The following is a 19,870-nucleotide window of genomic DNA, read 5'->3' as shown; positions in this document are numbered from 1 at the left end:
GGGAAAAGGTCAGGAAATCAGTGATTGAATGTTAATTAATAGGTGCTTATATTACTGTGTGCCTTAGTTGAGCAAATTTGTTTTCTGTTTTCCTAATGGTTTCTAAAATAGAAAAATAATTTCCTCTTTCAGACACTATTCTCCTGAGGGAAATGATAAAAGAGAGAAAAAAAAATACTGAGCCATGTTGATTTTTGAGGTCTCCATCCTCCCCATTCAAAAGCAAAGAAAGATAAATGAGGAGAGAAGTTGGTAGGTAGAACTGTCATTACCTATCTTATACAAGGAGATAAATGTCATTCAGATAGGCAGCTGAGAAACAACCCAGGACATTTCTGCTTCTTTAGTTGATGGGACTTATTGACCCTTTCTCCTTAACATTAGCAAACTAGTCATATTTTCCATTCCACAACTCCCACTTGGTTCTCAGGTGGTAGCTCTGCCCTAGGGCTTTCTATTTAAGCCAGATTCAGGACAAAGTGTCACCTTTTCTTTGATATATGAACTTTGCCATGGGCTCCAACCTAAGTGACTGAACAGACTTAAAAACCACTGGAATAATTCCATCAAATAAATCAAACTAAAAAAATAGTAATTATTTACGTTTACTAAGACAACATGCAATTTACCTTAGCGTAAAAAACCTTATTTCTAACAGAATTTTCACTAAATGGAATAAGCATCATTTAAGCACTCCAAAATTTATTTCATAACATTTTTTCCATGATTTTTTGTTCCTGATAAGATTGGTATTTACTTTGATTTATAAAACCATAAATATATCATCTCCAAGTTATGAAGTTATGGTGGAAATAATTCCACCCCAATGAACTAGAAAGATTTTGCATATCTAACTATGAGAAAAATCACTCATAAAGTCAAAAAAAACCCAAAATAACCCGATATACAAATCCTCCCCTCCTTTCTCAGTTCTCAACCTTTCCCAAAAACTATTTAAATGCACTACTTGAATTATACTGTAATTCAGTCTATAAGAAACTAGGGATTTGGAGTAAAATGTAACGAGGGAAAGTCTCTTCAATGTAATAGGGAAAATTCATTGCACCATGGATTTTGCTCATTTTTTCCATGTTTGCTACCAAATGACAACTCCAGTACTAGGAAGCAAAATCAAAAAGGAAAGATGTTGTTGTTGTGTAGTTGTAGCTGTCTCTTTATTACCTCATTTGGATTTTGTTTGTTTTTTTTGCTTTTGTTTTTGGTGAAGATACGGGAGTGGTTTGCCATTTCCTTCTCCACCTCACTTTAGAGATGTTTATGTATATCCTCTATTTAATTCCATTGAATTTGAAATAATAACAGAATAGAATAATGTTGGTCTAATACCAGACAGAAATCCAGAATTTTAAATGACATCAAGCGCAAACAAGCAGAAACATACAGACTCTCACACCATGTAGTGCCCCAAAGACAAATATACTTCCTGATAAATCAATTTCTTTCACAGTTTAATTGAAATGGTGATATTACCATTACATCAGAAGAATTTTGATATTCCATTTCAGATTTTAGACATAAATAAATGAACCTCAATTTTGACCCTCTACACACACACACACACACACACACACACACACACACACACATGCATGCACGCACGTGCACTAGCATGTAATGCTAAACCACTGGGGAGAAGACAATTTTCCAGCACCAATGCAGACTTTTGGGCCCAGTTGTTTGTCTTATTTTTTTCTGTAACAAACCTTTGAGATCATAGGATAGGTTAAATTAACAAAGAAATGTACAGCTTGTTCTCAACTACTGAGAATAAGGTATTTTTGCAAAGACCATTAACTCAATTACATTCACAATAATGGAATGTTTACAGCCTTCGCAGCAGTAGGCACTGTAGGTAGATAGAACAGAAATGCTATTCCATAACCACCAGCTGTACTCCCAATCCTGGATAGACATCTTTCAAATACCTATCAGTGGCCACAGGGTTGTAGGCCTCAAGGATGTACAGCTTCAGTGCAACTAATGTTGCAAATTCTGTTTCAAATAAATGGATAATATGTTTGTGGTCTGGGCTTAAACTATTAGGAGGCCTAACTTGCAATCCTTCCTTTTACTGTATAATCCATGCAATTTACTTAAAATTATAAAATCAGAACATGAAGATATCCTAGAGATAATGGGGATCGGCTTCCTCAATTGACAATTGAATAAACTGAAGTCCAGATGAGTTGTCATTTGTCCAGAGTCACACAACAAATTAATGGCAAAGTAACGATGACTAAATGATAAAATATTATTGCCACTCTGATGTATTTTCTCCGTGGTACTTAATCTATATTATTCTCAAAGTCTATAGAAAAGATGAATGGTGGAAAGTTGAAGCAATTATTCAGATAATTCAAGTGTAAATCTCCTACCCTTTAGGTGAAAACATATTTAGAGAACAAAATAATATAAATTGCCTGTATATTGATATAAATTCACTGCATAATGAACTCTTCACCAATATTGTGCAGAATACTGCTGTATGTATAAAATAAAATAATTTCCCTCCCTCTCTCTGTCTCTAGGACAAAATATTAAGTGAATAAATAATTCTAATATCCACTCTCTGTGCTTGGAATTGTCATCAAAATTCAAAACAATAATAACTGGCACATAAATCAGTTTAAGGTTTACAAAGCACTTTATATAGATTCATCTCATTTGATCCTCAAAAGAAACCTATAAACTTGATATCATTATTATTTATTATTATTATTTTGAGAGAGAGAGAGAGAAAGAGAAAGTGATATTCTAAAGGAAAAAATGACTTGCCCCTAGTTACATAATTAGTAAATGTCTGAAATAAAATTTGAACCCAATTCTCTGAACTCCAAATTATGTTCTTTTCTCTGGACATATTTCTATATAGGAGATTGTTGTGGTCTAAATTCTCAAGGAGATACTTTGTGCATGTCTGGACAAGGATGACAAATTAAGTTCACTCAGCACAAGAGAAAAAGATATGGAGAGTTTTCTTCTTTTGTTGACTTCAGAGAGTACATTACCATATTTTCAAGAGCTGCAATAGGTGGACAATGGAGATTACTTTTGAAGTTCTCTTATTTAATACTATATATCATTATAAACCTGTTTTTTGTCATTCAGATTTTTTAAAAATTGCATTATAATCATCATTCTCATCTTGAAATTTTTTTCATACAAATTTTTTCATTTCTAGGTGAGTTTTTAAGCTGCATTTTAGTTAGCTAATATCAGCAACTTTCACTCTCGTACGGAGCAGACAAAAATAGATATTAATGGAATAAAAATGTTTCCCTTGATTGTCATCTCTGGAGAAGGCAAGGCTGATGGAACAATCCAGAATTTATTCATATTCCTGAGAAGATCTTTACTGACCCTACTTAAAATTGAGCATATTAAAAGTCCAAAAAAATTTCAAGGATTCCAGAATTTTATATCTAGGAGGAATTCTAAAATGATCTAATCACAAACCCTTAAGAAACTTAGACTTGGTAATTAAATTATTATTATTTTGCTGGCAAATACATCCCTCCATCAAGGTCTGTCCATAAGATGGAATCATTTAAAAGTAACACTGTATTGTTAGCCCCCATTTGAGGGCTTCTTGTCTCCAGAATATTTTTCTTTAAAGAACTTTGGAGAAAATGAGGGCATTTGTATAAATCACTTTCCTATCAAACTATCAGATACACAGACCTTAGACCAGAAATTTCAGGGAATTTTACTGAGGTTTATCTAGTTTGGACTTCATACAAGAACATAGTAACAGACAGATTTAGAGCTGGAAAGAAATTCAACCAAACATCACCCCTTTTATGCAAGAGAGTCGAGTGTAATAGATAGAGGGCTTGACTTAGTATCAGGAAAACCTAGTTCATAAACCACCTCTAGACACTTACTAGGCAGATGTGACCTTGGGCAAGTCAATTAATCTCTCCATATCTCAAATAAGACTGTAGAACTAAAAATTATAGATAGATCAAGATATAGGAGTTCCCACACTGGGTAAATTCCACATGGAGAAACTCACAGGTCATTAACATATTGACACTGATAGTTATGTAAAGGCTAATTCCCAAATGGCTTATAATTTAGCAGGAGGATGCAATGTATACAAATAATTATAATTCAATTAAGGAAATGATTGCATGCCAAGAAGGAAAGAGATAATGTTGTGAGATTCGAGGTGAGTGGGACAGTTTTAAGCTAAGATAAATTCAAGAGTGAAAAAAAGTGAGCTGAAAGAAGGACACGTAGAAGATACTGGTGACTAAATGGAGATAACAGGAGATAAAAGAATAAGAAATGATGTCAATGATGGTTTTAAGAATTCCATCTCAGGTGACTGTGAGTTGTGGGAATTGTCAGCAACATAGATGGGGAAGTTGGAGGGAGAGATAGATTTTAGAGGAAAGATATAATATTCCTGCTCACAGAATGACTTTATACTTTCACTAAAGTCTGGCCATCATTATGTAAATTTGTGTTTTTAATCAGTATAAGTGGGCTTAATCAAGCACAGCACCAGCTCATTTGTGATAGTATTTTTCACTGTATATAGTCAGTGTTTGGGATATTTTCATACCAGAAAATAGTACAAAAATTGTCATAGGAATTTTGGGTGGCCAATTGACAAAGAAACTAAAGATTTATGGATTCCCATATTCTTAAGGAGTAGAATTACTAAAGTCCCACTCATAATCATAGATCTAGAATTGTAAAAGGGCTGGAGGTCATGGTATCCTTTTTATAGATTAGGACAACAAGGACCAAGGAGGGAAAATGTTATATCCAAGGTCACATAGACATGTGTCAAAGGTGGGATTTGAACCCAGGTCCTCTGTCTCCAGTGTCCTTTCCATCTTCCATTGACATGCTTTTTTAGCTGATTGCTCATTGACAGATTATGTGTAGCCACAAAGGAGGGAAGCAACTCTTTCAAATTTGGGGTGAATGAACTAAAAGAGATCTAAATCTATTGTGGACTCCATCTGATGAGATTCATGGCTAAGACAACCTTAGAATTAGAGTTTCTCTAACACAATTTTATTATGTGTGTGTGTGTGTATATATATATATATATATATATATATATATATATATATATATATATATATATATATATATATATATATATATATATATATATATATACACACACACATACACACACACATGCATATATAGAGAGTGTGTGTGTGTGTGTGTGTGTGTGTGTGTGTGTATAAAATCAAGAAGGTAGTACTAAGTCATGGATTCCCATAAGAGCATCACAGATTTTTACAATGCTTTCAGCTTTCCACATATACTACTACTTCTGAAGAATATTTGTAACTGGGTATGAATATACATGTTTAAAATAATGTAATAACACATTTTCACAAATATTTTCTTTGTAAAATCTTTTATATCATGTGATTTCATAAAATGGAAGAACTAACTATGAACAAGAAACAAAAAGCATTCATGCAATTTGAAAAAAAAAAAAAACAATCCAAGACCCAGGCAACTTTCTGCTCTATTCAATAAATCCAACCATCAAATTTATATTAAGCAAAGACTGTGCCAGGAATTGATCACTATTATGAGCATTTTTCAAGTTGAGTTATTCAAGAAATAGAATAAAAAATCAAGGAGATGCAATATTGAACTGAAAAAACAATGCATGTATAAATTACACAGCAAAAAAAAAAATATCATTCTCCTGAAAATATGTGAGAAATACATAATTCTCAAGTCTAGCAATTAAGTTACTTAACATACATATTATATGTGTATACACTCATATATATGATGCATATAGGTATACATATGTAACAAACTTATCTCTATCTTTCAGTATCAATGCATGATGAATTCTAGGTATATCTCATTCCAAGAAGCACAACTCAAAGTGTACACTTTACGTGTAAAAAGTTATTTGAGTTTTGAAGCTAAATTAATGTTTTGAATGAAATGATCCATAAAACTGTTTACCCTCTATCCATGCCATGGACAAGCACCAATTTAAGTTTTGAAAAAACATAGCTTGTCAGAAATTTAATTTTAATCCCTCCAGGACTGCAGGATACTGAGCTGCCCTGGATTTTCTGAGTTTAAGTTAAAATTCAGTCACTATCCCTTTATGTTAGAAACTAAATCTCTTCTGCTAGTTTGTTTTATTCCTACACCACCATCACCACCATCATTATCATCATCATCTCACCCCCTTTTAGGTTCCTGTTTGTGTACTGTCTTCTCCCACTAGATAGTAAGCACCTTGAACAAAAAGTCTGTCTTTTTCTCATTTGTATCATTGGTGCTTAGCACGGTGTCACTTAGCATAGTGACCACATAACAAATTTTTATGACATTATATCATATTGTAAAGGGTTGTATTTTTTCCCTTAAAGTTATTAGTATTCTCACCATATCCTGCTGTGATTCTTAGGGACATGGAGAATGCAGCACTCTTTTAAAAAAGTAGGTATATTTGTATGAATAAATATTCTACATCCTCTTAACATAATCTATTGACAATCAAGATCACTACCATTCAAATATCCATCCTTGAAAAAAGAGGTTTTCTTGCTTTAGTTTTGTTAGGGTTAATTAATTAATCAAATTATTGTAAAGTGAAAAAAAATCTGTTCCAGCTTTGTTCTCCTGACATTAAATATCAGCAAATCTATTTAAAGCCTCATCAGTAAACAGGTAATTTAACAGATTCATGGTTAACCTTTCCATTATACAGTATGCATAAATGATAACTTATGTATACAGCTTTAATTATATTGAAGGATCCCTCTCTATGAGAGATGGACTTATCTATAGGTCTAAAAATAAACTTTTCTAATGGAGAGATTTTCCACTTGTCTACAGAATGTGCTGAGTGTAAAGCAGGAACAAAAGTCTACCATTTAGAGTAAACTTGAGTATCTACACTCCCTTTTGAAAATAGCAACATAAATTGCACAGTGTTGCAAATGCTTCAGGCTTTCCTATTGAATTCAATGTACATAACAGTGAAAATGCTTTAAGCATTAAAAGACAAAAGTGGGTTAACTACTAAAATACTAACACGCAGAATTCTAAAGAATCTTCTTATAATGTCTCATTATCATGCAAAATAAAATATGCCCTTGGTCAAAGCATCTTACCCTATGCCAACAACAATATCCATGAAAATGTTAACATAAAACAGTTAGCCTATAAGGAAGATTTTGGTCCTGCCACTCAACTCCAACAAAGAAAAGGAATCTGCTGCATTTGTGAATAGGCATTATATATATTACCAGAGTATATTCCTCATATTACAAACATGAACCTTGTCAATGAGTTTGTAGGATAAATCCTCGGGAGTTAAGTCACACAGTGGTTGTAGTGAAGCTGAAAGCAATAAAATTGGAATGCTAAGTTGGAGTAATGGGAACTTGGAGTCAACCTTAAATCACTTAAACTCCTTGCTACCTCATTTCCTCATCTGGAAACTATGAATTTTGGATTAGATGGCCTTTAAGTTCCCTTCCAGAATTAGATTTGTGATCTTATGATTTGTCTAAGGTTATATTGCTATTAAGGGTTAAGAGGCAGGATTTGTTCCCATGGCTTCCTGACTTTAAGACCAGCACTCTTTCGACTACGGCCACATTGCCTCTACTATCAACAGTCAGCATACTTGTCAACAAATGATAGGAAATTGTTGCTATTTCAGAATACCTTTCAGCTATTAACTTTTATTCCCATCCATGCGTGAATTTCAAAATGGAAAAAGGAAGCAGAAATGGGAGTTCAGCTAAGAGAGAAGAGAAAGTATGGTGCAGTGACTAGAGTGGTGATGAACTTAAGCAGGAAGATCTTGGTTGAAATCTCATTTCTAATATTTGCTCTAAATACTATACCAGTCTATTCTATTCTGTGCTATGCTATACCATTCTACTCTATACAATTTATTAATATTTACTAGATCTATGTGTATGGAAGGGAAGTCACTTAAACTTTCTGAAGCTCAGTTTCCTCACCTGTAACAATGAGGAGGTTTGAATAGATGGTCTTGAAAGTCTTCTCCAACTCCAAATCACAAAATTCTATGATCCTACGAATGACACATATTTAATTTCAAACAATCTAAGTTTGTCTTCACATTTCTTCATCTGTGTAAATCAAGGAATGAAGTGAATATGCACTGGATATTAGTGAAACAATAGGAGTTAATAGACTAACTTTTTAATTGGTTATCAAAACTATGAAATATAGACCTGAGAGGCTAAATTCTACGCTTGTCGTAGAAAAAACCCTTTTGTTCATTTTCCAAACACTGTCTTAACTAGTAGAATACTACAAATAATCAGCATCTTCAATAGGCTGAGTGCTATGCAAAGCACTGGGGCTACAAACAGGCTAAAGCATGGTCCTTGGACTCAAGAAGGTAACATTCTAAAGGAGGAGAAAGTCATGAAAAAGAATTGTAGAGTATAACAAATCATACTGTTTTTAAAAGAAAGTAACTGCTTTATAGAGTACCTCATCTGACAAGTTTCTCAAGAGACAAGCACTGTTTACATGACCTCATTTTGTATACTATCCCCAAACAAGAATAAACTATTTGGCCTTGGGAAGAAAATAGATGTAATTCCAAAAAAAAATCATGTAATTTAAAATAGAAAACTAAATTATTTACCCAAAACCATGTCTCTTAATTATATGCAAATAAGCAAAATTTATACCACCAAATCAGCTCAACAAATATTTATTGAATATCTATGAGGGTTTCATCTTCAAAGAGATACAGCAGCATAAGCTTTGTAACATCCCTGAGGGGAAAGGCAAAAAGCTTTCTCTTCATGCTCTCCCATTCTCTCCTTTCTAATATTAAACCTAAACCTCTCTCCATAAAGAGCCTATTACATAAGGTATTATACTCATCCATCTCTGAAGTTCATTATAAGCTTTCTTATCAATGCACAAACATTGATGTATGATCATAACTTATGCATGAAACATACTTCCAGTGAAAAAGTAATGCCCTCAATAAACCACCCACTGTCTCAGCTCCTCAGTTCAACATCTTAGAAGTTCTACATACCAATGCATTTCTACACCTCCCTGTATCCCCCACCCCCCCAATCACTAAAATACCTTCTGTGTAAGCAGTTTCTAAGCACAGCTGGGTCAGGAACAGTTTTCTAGAAGGCTGCTGAGTCATCCTAGAGTTATTCCCCATAACAAGAGAACTAATTAAATTTTCCACCTTTAAAATGCTCATAATAATTCATGGTCAGCCTCTATGCATCTGGCTCATGCCTATCTGGCAGAAGTGTGCTAAGAAATATTTTTCTAAAACAAAAATGTTAATTTTTTTTTTCTGTTTGTATTTATAAGATCTTGTCTGTAAAGCTCAGCACTTTATGATATCATTATGTTATCAATCCTCACAATGGGTTAGGAAGTATTTGCAAATCTTGTGTTATTATCCCTATTTTCCAAAGATGGAAAGTGAAGCACCAAGCATTAAGTGACTTGCCTGAAGCTAGGCAGTAAATAAGTTCCCAGCAGATCTGGAAACAGAAACTGTGGGCTCCTCATTCCATTTGGTTCATTACTGTTCCTGCCATGAGATTTTTGGGGGAATTCAGCTCCTCTTGGTACAGAGATTAATTTACACAGTACTAGGCACATAGTAGACTTAGTACACACTAAATGATGACTATTGACTGAAACGTACTTGCATGGGTAAGTTTCTGAAATCAATCTTCACCAAAGGCATATATTTCAAAAATCTACGCTGACACCAGGTTCCTTTGGTTCCAGGGAAAGATGACTGATTCAACTCTTCAATCTTCTTCTTCCCTACATCTTTCTTATATTCATTCATCCTCTCCCTTATCCCCATCAATCTACCAAAAAAAAAAAAAAAAGCCTCTGGGAGAGCACAAATGGTGGAGAGGAAAGAATAAACAGTCTCAGTGTATGTGAAGGGAAGTATAACAGGAGTAAATATGATTATAGTCAAATAAAGGCATTAACTTTATACACATTAGAAACCTAAATTTATCCTACATTAAGTCTTTTAAATATTTTAAGTTACAGTAGACAATTAAAATGTAAAGTAGAATGTGATGGTGAATGAAAGGATCAAGGAAAACTGAGATATCAGAAAATATGGGAAGAAAGTTGGCTTTCTTCTGGAATGAACAAGCAATGCTTGATGGTAGAGATGACAGTGGTGTCATGCCTCAAACAAAAAGTATTTTTAATAAAATGAAAAGGGATTATGTTCCACACAGGAGTGGAAACCTGCCCAAATCCAGAGGCAGGACAGTGCAGGCTTAAATCAGACAATAGCCAGTAGGAAGTTTGGATAGAAGCTAGATTAAATCTACATAAGGTGAAATAAAAAATGAAAAGATCAAGTCGAAGCCAGAAGGTAAAGGGAATTAAAAGTCAGGCTAAGGAGGAACATGCATTTAATCCTACAGGAAATTTCAAACTCCGGAATTGATAGGTCAGACCTGTGTACTTGGAAAGATTATTTTGGCATTTGTGTGAAAAATGGACTAAAAGTGAGCTAAACCGGAAGATTTTCCTCTTTTGAGACAAAAACAAAAACAACTATTTGCTTTGTAATTCACTAGGATAAACACTGATGTTGTAAAGTAAATGGAAGGACTGACTTATTGGGTCAGACATACTGGATATATCCAGTCTTCTATCCTGTCTCTGACAGAGAATGACTCCAAACTGGCATCTTATCTGAACACAAAAGAGGCAGGTTGCTCTACTGTATGCTGATGTCAAAAGGTTAGGGTTATTCTAACAACAAACTCTGTCTTCATTTAATAATCCATTGTGTATCCATCTCCCATGGAATTATAGGATGGTTTCAGGTGTATTTCTTTTTTGGAATCTGCACTTGCTGTGGGAATATTTTTTTTTCCTTTTACATGTTATAAAGCTACTCATTTGAAGGAGAGGGCCTTAGTTTAGTCTGAGTTCACTCTACTCCATGCCTCAATGTTCAGTGAGATCGCATTTTTTTCAATTTTTATCTTTTCAAATGAAAAGTCATGTGGTTGGTTCATTTTTAGGAGTTCCTTCATCTCCCTTTCTAGGATTTCTTTATCCCCTTTTTCATTCTTTGGGTACAAAACAAGCACCAGTCCGACAGTCATATTAAGGTTCCTGCACTTCATTTCTGTACTTTTAACATTATGCCAAGAAGTTCCACCTCATAGTGATACCATTCTTTGCATATAATATTCTTTAAATTCTTTCCTTTCACTGTTTTAAACTGATATATAAAATTACATTCTGTAATACCATACATAATTTATACCTACACAGAGAGAGAGAATGATCTCTTATAAAGGAAACAAACACAATAAATTGAAAAGGAATAGTCAAAAATGGCTACATCAACTTCAAAGCATGTTAAGAACTATATTACGTGGATATTTGAAGCTTCACAATTAAAAAAAAAAAACGATACTTTCTAATTTATTCCTTTCATTAAAAAACGAAATCCTTCTCATGTTTTGTCATTGATGTAAAGCTGAATTTTTGTGGTCTAACCATATAATGTACATTAATGAAGTCTTGATTAATAGCAGAAATTAGGTGTCAATATTACTACAAATTATATTTCATGTAATATTTGAGGACTTTATACTTAATTAAGTAAAGAGTTATCACAATCAGTTTCTGCTTAGAATGAACAGTTACAAGAATATTCAAGGATCAACTACTCAATTAAAAATAAATATAATTTCAATTTTCAAATTTCAGCTCTTTCCTAAAAACTATCATATTCTGGGGAATTATTTGTAGTAGGTAGCCTGGAATGGTTAAATATTTTTTTTAATGTTTCTTAGATAATAGCTACATAACACCAAAATAAGTGATCAGTTTATTGAATTAAAAAAAGTCAACTCCTTTGGAGAACAGGAGAGATGCCAGAAAGCTTGAAAAGATTAATATAATTTGTCCCTCATGATATTTTATTTGGACAACCCTGATGTACTTAATCATATTTTAATTTATAGTCTAGTTGTGTTGACTCATTTTCCTTCCACACTATATGCCTCACAAAGGCACTGACTACATTTTTTTTAACCAGCACCTAGGACATGTGTTTTTGTAATAAATATTTACTGTTTTGTTGCCCCAATTTTCAAAGATGGAAAAGGTAGATTTCAGAAACAAAAGAGACCATCAAAGTTTTATAATGATCTGAATAGCTAATTTTGGAACACACAGAAAAGATAACATTGATAAATATGTCAAGATGCCAGGCCAAATGAATCACATTTTATTTTAAATAGTATCATTCAAGTGTGAGAGACAAAAATAGGAAACATGGTTTAGGGAAAAGAAGGTCAGCCTTGGAATCAGGAAAACCTGAATTCAAATCCGGCCTCTGACTCATATAGTTGTGTAAGCCCATTCAACTCTCAATGCCCCCAAACAACTCCCTAAACCTACAAATTATAGTTAAATCACCAATCTGAATCAGTAAATGGAATTTTCACATTAGGAATTCCTGAAACCACCCAAATTGCAGAAACAGACCAAAAGAAAAAAAAACACTCACATAAAAGTAGAATGCCATAGGTAGAAATTTTGGCAATGTATGTGACAAAGTTTCCCATGACAACTTGTTGGATAATTTATTAAAAAAAAACAAACAAAAAAACCCCCAAAACCCTGCATAATAGCATACTTATATATTTTTCTAGATTATATAAAACTGTACCTATCTATTCATGAACAAAGACATGAAGGGAGGTCACTATTGGAATGCCATCAACTTGGTTCTATTTAGTGGTTTGATCAACAATTTAGAGGAAGACTTGGAAAACGTGCTTGTCAAATATACAGATGACATAAAACTGGGAAGGAAAAGTAATGTTTTAAATAGCAGAACACATGTGCGAAACATTCATGAAATACTAGATTTATAATATTTGTAATAAAGCATTCAGTAAAAAAGAATATCTAATATAAAGAAAAATTAATCTGTAGATAATATTGAGAGAATTAATTCATTTTTAAAAAGATTTCACATATTCATATCCAATTTCAATGTTTTTCCTTTATGTTTAAGTCTGGTGCTAAACTTCATGTTATTTTAAATGCAATTAATTTTTCCTTTTTAGTGTTTATAATTATCTTCATAATTTTGTCACTAAACAGGTGCTTTTGTGAGTCACAATAACAATAACTAGTACTTAATCTTTAAGTGATCAAAGCATATAACCACAGAATTTTAAAAAGAGTAGCAAAATTATTAATAACTGGAGCAAAATACTCAAATAAGAATTTCTTGCTAATATTCAAAGAGATGTGAATTAAAGCAGCTTTGAGATAGTGTCTCATATCCATTACACTGGCTAAATAAAACAAAATAGAAAAAGAAAAGCAATACAGCATATTGCAGGTAAAGAACTGGAGAAATAGGTATACTCATTCATTAGAAAAATTACAAACTAGAAAAATTACAAACTTGCAGAATTATTTTGGAGAGTCACCTCAAACTGCTTATCAAACACTACTATGATAATCAAACCCTTTGACAAAATAATTCCATTGTTGGGAGTACACCCTGAAATTGTTATAAAAACCACAAAAAAATTGGCTTTTCAGTAATCTTCATAGCACCATTATTTATATGAATACATATGAATTTATATGAATATTTATGAAATTATAATCTCAACGCCCACAAAATAAAAATGTTTAAATACCTTGTGGTATATTAAAAATGGAATATTATAATGTAGTCAATATAGACAAATATGAATGATATAAAGTGGTATGGAAAAAATATTTGAGAAATAATAACAACTAAAAAAACTCAGCAGAACCAACACAGAAAGTACACTATGACTGTATCAGAGAAAATCAGGATGGAAATGAATGGACAAAGAATTCTGGTAAAGATTCAAGGAAGCAATTGAGGAGAAATGACATTTGATGTATTATAATTAATTTATTTAAATGTAAAAGTTTGATTGCTTGTGCTCTTACTTAATTTTATGTTTATTATGATAATATAAAAATGCAAGATGGCCAGGTATAAGTCCTTCAGTTAACTTCAACAAATCAAATGCCTAAGTACATGATAGAAGAATAATTTCTTTATATCAATCCTCATGAAAAAGAACTATAAATTTTATTTGACTGTATGGTCAATAGGAATCTACAATGTGCCAGAGCTGCCAAAGGGTCTCACATTAATTCTGGGAAGTACTAAGAGTGATACTATACTACTGAACAACTGAGGTTGTTCACTATTGGAATGCCATCTTAGCACACTGAACTATTGCAATTGTATCATCAGGAGTATTGGCTTCAGCTCTGGGTACTACATTTTAAGGGACTGATGATCAGTATACTGAATTATTTGAAGGGCATATCACATGAAGAATACTTGAATAAACTGGGAGACTTTTATTCAGGAAATTAAAAAAATATATGACAATCCACCAATATTTCTTGTATCCATGATATCATTGGTGTGAATGTGATATTCCCTCCATTGTTGCAGATAACAAGTCCTCTAAAATATAGTGGATAGTTTTCAAGTGTTACTACATATGATGTACACATTACCTTGTAGGCAATCCTTTGCAAACTTAGCCATAGTATCTTTGTACTGTTGTATGTCACCAAGGTTCATGTTTGAAGGCTTTCTACTTTAGTAGGATTTGTAAAACCTGTGTTCCACAGGTGTAACCTTTAACAACCCACAGAAATGTCCATGACACAATGAGACATCAGAGTGGGGTTTTCATGGCCACAGGAGATGTGATTGCTATCTTTAAATATTTGAATGACTGCTATTGGAAAAGAATTGACTTATTATGTCTAGTCAAAGAGGTCAAAATGGTTATCAACTGGTTATATTAAATCAAGTAGCTAAAACTACAGTAAAATGCAACTTAATATAACAAAAATATATCTGATTGAACTTCACAAACATTCATTTAGGTCTTCCTCTACATAAAGCAGAGAAACAGCATGGCGTGGTGGATAGAGAGTCAACTCTAGTCAAGAAGACCTCAGTTACAATTCTGACTGATACATATTAGCTCTGTAGACAAGTCATTTGACTTCTCAATGCGTCCAGGTCACTCTCTAATATAATAATTTGTGGTTGACTAATCAAAATTCAATGATGGGGAGATTTCCATACTAGATATTACTTGCAGTGATGGAATCACAGGTTTGAACTCCCTGCCCCAAATACATACATGATATTTCTAACAATTAGTGCCTTCCAAGAGTGGGATGGAAATGGACTGCTTTGTAAAGTAGTGAGGTCCTTGACAATGGATGTGTTCAAACAGAAAATGAACAAACATTTGTCACTGGTGTTATGGATGAGATTCCTGCCTGAGTTTGCAGTTTATATGACCTCAAAGATGCCTTCTCACTTAAGATTTATGATTATATCATCCTTTTCTTTTGACATTATTTAGACACAGCAACTTCTTTTTTTCATTTTGAAGTTCTTGTCTTGGCATCAGAGAGGAATATTCTCACAAACTCTAAGATAAATATGATGAATTACTGTTGAAATGCTGATGTATGATTTTGAAAATCTGGGTTATTTCTATATAGAATATTTGAATTCTACTCCAAACTCATCCATCACAATTAAAAGTCCTAGCTTCTCATTTCCAGCTCCTTAAATCCCATAAGCATAGATGAATTTTCTGTCACTTTAGCTCAAATTTAGTCAATTTCATCAAAACTGAGCTGAAAGGAGAAGTGATCTTTTGCTAAGACAGTTAACCTTCCATGGGCTTCACCACCTAATGTCTTTTCTAAATTCTAAATTCCCCCCTATCATTTGTATACCATCACAAACAACAATAGCCTTTGAAAAATTCTTGCCATTAATTAAGTAGACAGGAAACCTTTGCTTGCATTTCATTTATACATATTCATCTATGCTGATTACACCAAAAGGTAATTATCATGTAATGCATGTTCAGTTGTGATTTGTACTAAGTATATTTGTTGATGGGTCAGATACAGAAGTTACTATCACAAGCAAATAAGGTTAAGAAAAAAGTAATTCATCTAGAGTATATGACTCAATCAGAGGTTTAAAAGAAGATGCCATAGCTCTGCTGGAACTGCCCTATGGCAATGGCTATCAGTCTTCAGTACTACTGTCTTCCTATCATTTGGGAATGAAATATTTACTTAAATATTTAAGTAGGAAGATGTGGCAAGTACCTTAAAATTGCATTTAGGGTATAGTATATCATATTGCAGTTATGCTGATCTTGCAAAAGTTGCATACATGAAAATTTGGAAAAGATATTAATTGGCTTAAGGAAAATAAAGATCAACTAAAAGTCTTTTGTCATGTTTAATGGTACGTAACTATTTTTGTCTTTGCCTCATGTGTTCCTGGAAAACTTGGAACATTTGAGTTCCATGCTTTGCAACTTGGTGCAAAAATATTGATCAATTTTTGAAATTCATCAAAGGAGCTATATAGATAAAGATTCTTCATTTCCTAATAGTTAATATTGTATATTATTTTAAAGTAGTAAATCACTTCTGCTTTTCTTTGACCTTAAGGTAATAATACACTTTGTTTATTCATCAATAAGCACAAAATAACATTATCTATGAAACTCAAATCTCTAGAGAATAGGAAATGTCAATTTAAAAAGCACACCATAGAATAGAAATGAAGAATACATTAATTTGTTATTTGAAATGTAACTCTAAATTACATATGGGTGCTATTCAAAATCGTTTTTAAAAGCAAAAACATACATGCAGCCTTTTTAATTGAAATAAAAATTTCATGCTGTTCCTTTGATTCTTTCTCTAGCATGTTCATTGTACTTCAATTTTAAATTCCAAGTTCTATTTATAGCCATTTCTAAAGTAAATAGATATATTTTTCAAATATCAGAAATCATAACTTAAACTTCTTCCAATCAAGCAAACAAAAATGTGGTGAATCTTGGCCTATTCAACTCTTCCTGAAAATCTCATGCTAACATTTCTTAGAAACTCATTACACTATGAAGTTAAGTAGTTTACCTACAGGACCAAATATTTTAATTAATTGCACACATTCTCATTGCTAGAATACAATAGATATTTCCAAAGAAGTAGCTCAATGTTTTGGATGCCTGCAAGAAAAGTTTCCACATTGACTAAATTGATTCTGACAAAAGACATCTCATTCAGATTTAAGGGGGAAAAAGAGGCTCAGATACAAAGATTTAACCTTTTCCTAAAGACTACGATACTTTTTAAATCAAAAGGGAGGCGGGGGGAATTTTTCCTTGCCTTGCTTTTCCAAAGTATTCCAAATGGAAGACCATTTGATCAACTCCACACAGGCAGCTGAGATCAGCAGCAAGAAGCTCCCTCTTTCCACAGGTCAAGACATTGAAAGATTTTTTTTTTCCCTTCAAACCCCTGTTAGCATGAACATAAACCTAAAGTGACACTTCGCCTAATTCGCCTTTGGCTTCCCTCCTGGCAGCAGCTGCTCTTTCAGAAAACTCGTTCTGCAGCATTAGCTTTCCTGTTTTGAAGCAGGTGGGTGACTATCAGCACTTCGGACAGCGACTGTCCGAGCTACAAGTTTCGTTCCATGGATTTCAACGTAGACCCCATTTCTTGAACTCTGGCCTTCAGGAACAACAGAGAATCAAGATGCCCGACTTGAAGAGAACATTGGGAACCATCTCCCCACATTCCAGTTTCCTCTGTCCTCTATGATCGAAAGCCCCTAAGATAGCTAATTAAGACAAACTAAAACTATCACATAACCTAGAAGGGTTTCACCAGAATTTCAAGTAGACAGTGGAATACAGTAGTTGGAAGGTGATTTTTAGGACCTGGAGTCCCTTCCAACTTAGAGCATTATCTGCTTGAAAAGTGAAGCTTCAGCACAAAGCCTCGTCCTAACCCCACCTACCCTATGCATTCAAAAGCAACTCACACAGATCAGTCACCCGGCAAAGAAAGGTACGGGGAAAGAGTCAAACAACAAAGAATATACCAAACAGAGCCAAAGCTCCGCTGTGGACCCTCTCAGTCGACCCAGAAAAAAAAAAAGTGGTAGCAGAGGCCTCCAGCACATTGTTGCCAGGGATGCGTTTGTTGAGGAAACGACTAGAGTGGGGAAGGTACTCACCATGTTGACTTCCGATACCATATCGATACTCGCGATATCAATGTTCATCCCAACACAGACTGGGGGACCTGCAGAAAACCAGGACAAAGTGAAAAAAGAAAACCGATGGTATTGCAGGACGGTATTGGTCTGTGCCTTGGGATGGGGGCAGGGGAGTAGGAATATGAAGAATGGAATCTATCAATTCCCACCATAAACCCTGTTTCCCAGTGGAGTTAACTGACACCTTACACACACACACACTCACACACACTCACACACACACACACACACACACACATTCCATCTCCACTCTCATAACACTTCAGTACCTAAGGATGGTTGGTTAATCCCGCAGTAGCGGCGCAAGTACCACTTACCCCCAAAGTCAGGTCTTAGGCGAATGTCGTAGCCTTTCAATAGCTTGTCCACCGTCTCCTTCACGAAGGACATGTTTCCAGGATCGTTCACACTACGGAGTCGGGGTAGGGGGATAGGGGGTGTTTCATAGGAGAGTAGAGACACAAAGATCCCGGGTCAGGCTGCAGCTGTCATCTACCAACACCCCAAATTCCCATCCCACCCCAAGACACAACACACATTGCCTGCCATACACACGGGCTTCAGTTCTCCTTCGATCCCGGGCGCTTACCTTTGAGCGCAGCAAACCACCGCCACCAGCACAGGGGCCGAAAAGATGCCGAAAAGCCTTCCTCCCGCAAAGCCCCACATCCCTCCGCCGCTCCCCGGAAGGGGGGAGGGGGGGCCCCGTCGCCGCCGCGACCCCGCTGCTGGTGCTGCTGCTGCCGCCGTCGCCGCCGCCGCTGACCGAGAGCGGAGGAGGAGGAGGAGCAGGAGGAGGAGGAGGAGGGAAAGGGGGAGGAGGACAAGACGGCTGCACCACGCACCCTGCTCTCCCCCCTCCTCTCAATCCTCCTCCCCTCCCCCCCGCAGGCACCGCGGCTACACGAACCCAGTCGCCCTCTCTTCCTTATTCTCCAACCCCGCCCCCAGCTTGGCCGTTGCTCCCCAGGGGGAGTGGAAGAGGAAGGAAGAGGGTGGGAAAAAAAAAGACTATCTGTAGCTCTAGGGTGCGGGAGGGGCTGAGACTAGCTGTAGCCTTTCTAGAGCTTCGTGTCCCTACAACTGCTCAGGGGCTTCAGTAACGAAATCTGGTCACTACGGGCTCAGCAAAAGCATTTTCATCCTCTCAACGGAGGAGGCAAGGGCGGTTGCCTCTGCTGCTGCACATCTGGCTTCGCCTTGGAAAGAGAGAGTGTCCCCCTTTCACCTCTTCTGCCCAGTGGTTGCGACCGCCGCCGCCGCAGCAGCCATTGATATCAAGTCGTGACCAACTCAGTAGCTTGCTTCCTAGCCCCTGTATCCCATGCCCACCTCTGGTAGATTCTGGACAAAGAGTCTCATACATAAAATAAATAAATAAAGCTTCAAATCTGTTTTCTAAGCTCGTTCTCCCCTAACCTTTTCCTCTCCTTCTTCCTCGCTGGTCTCTAAGCTCCTTGATTCTAAGACCCCCTCCACTACGTTCAGCGTTCCGGGTCCCCACAACAGTATCAACTCCGCCTTCTCAAGCTCACTAGGCAACGAGAACCATAGTCCCAGTGGGCAAGCTGCTCTGAAGCTACAGGGAAGCCCTATTGTCTCATTCTTCCCTAGTCTTTCTCCCGCCCCAATCACAAAGGAGCCTTGAAGCTAGTAGCCGCCCAT

The 19,870-nt window shown here is 35.3% G+C and overlaps 1 protein-coding gene across 1 annotated transcript in view; it reads right to left on the bottom strand.

Moving 5' to 3' along the window:
• Window positions 1–19,481, bottom strand: part of GABRB3 (gamma-aminobutyric acid type A receptor subunit beta3) — a 258,786-nt gene extending 239,305 nt beyond the window's left edge. Inside the window, exons 1-3 of the mRNA XM_072614583.1 lie at window positions 18,795–19,481; window positions 18,523–18,614; window positions 18,164–18,231 (exon numbers count right to left, since the gene is read on the bottom strand). Of these exons, the coding sequence (XP_072470684.1) occupies window positions 18,164–18,231; window positions 18,523–18,614; window positions 18,795–18,874 (240 nt within the window). The 5' untranslated portion in view covers window positions 18,875–19,481. The remainder of the gene's footprint in view (window positions 1–18,163; window positions 18,232–18,522; window positions 18,615–18,794) is intronic.
• Window positions 19,482–19,870: the final 389 nt, after the last annotated feature.

This window comes from Notamacropus eugenii, chromosome 5 (genome assembly GCF_028372415.1).
Source record: "Notamacropus eugenii isolate mMacEug1 chromosome 5, mMacEug1.pri_v2, whole genome shotgun sequence".
NCBI lineage: Eukaryota > Metazoa > Chordata > Mammalia > Diprotodontia > Macropodidae > Notamacropus > Notamacropus eugenii.
Note: the sequence above shows the minus strand (reverse complement) of the source record. Positions and strands in the feature narration are given on the sequence as shown.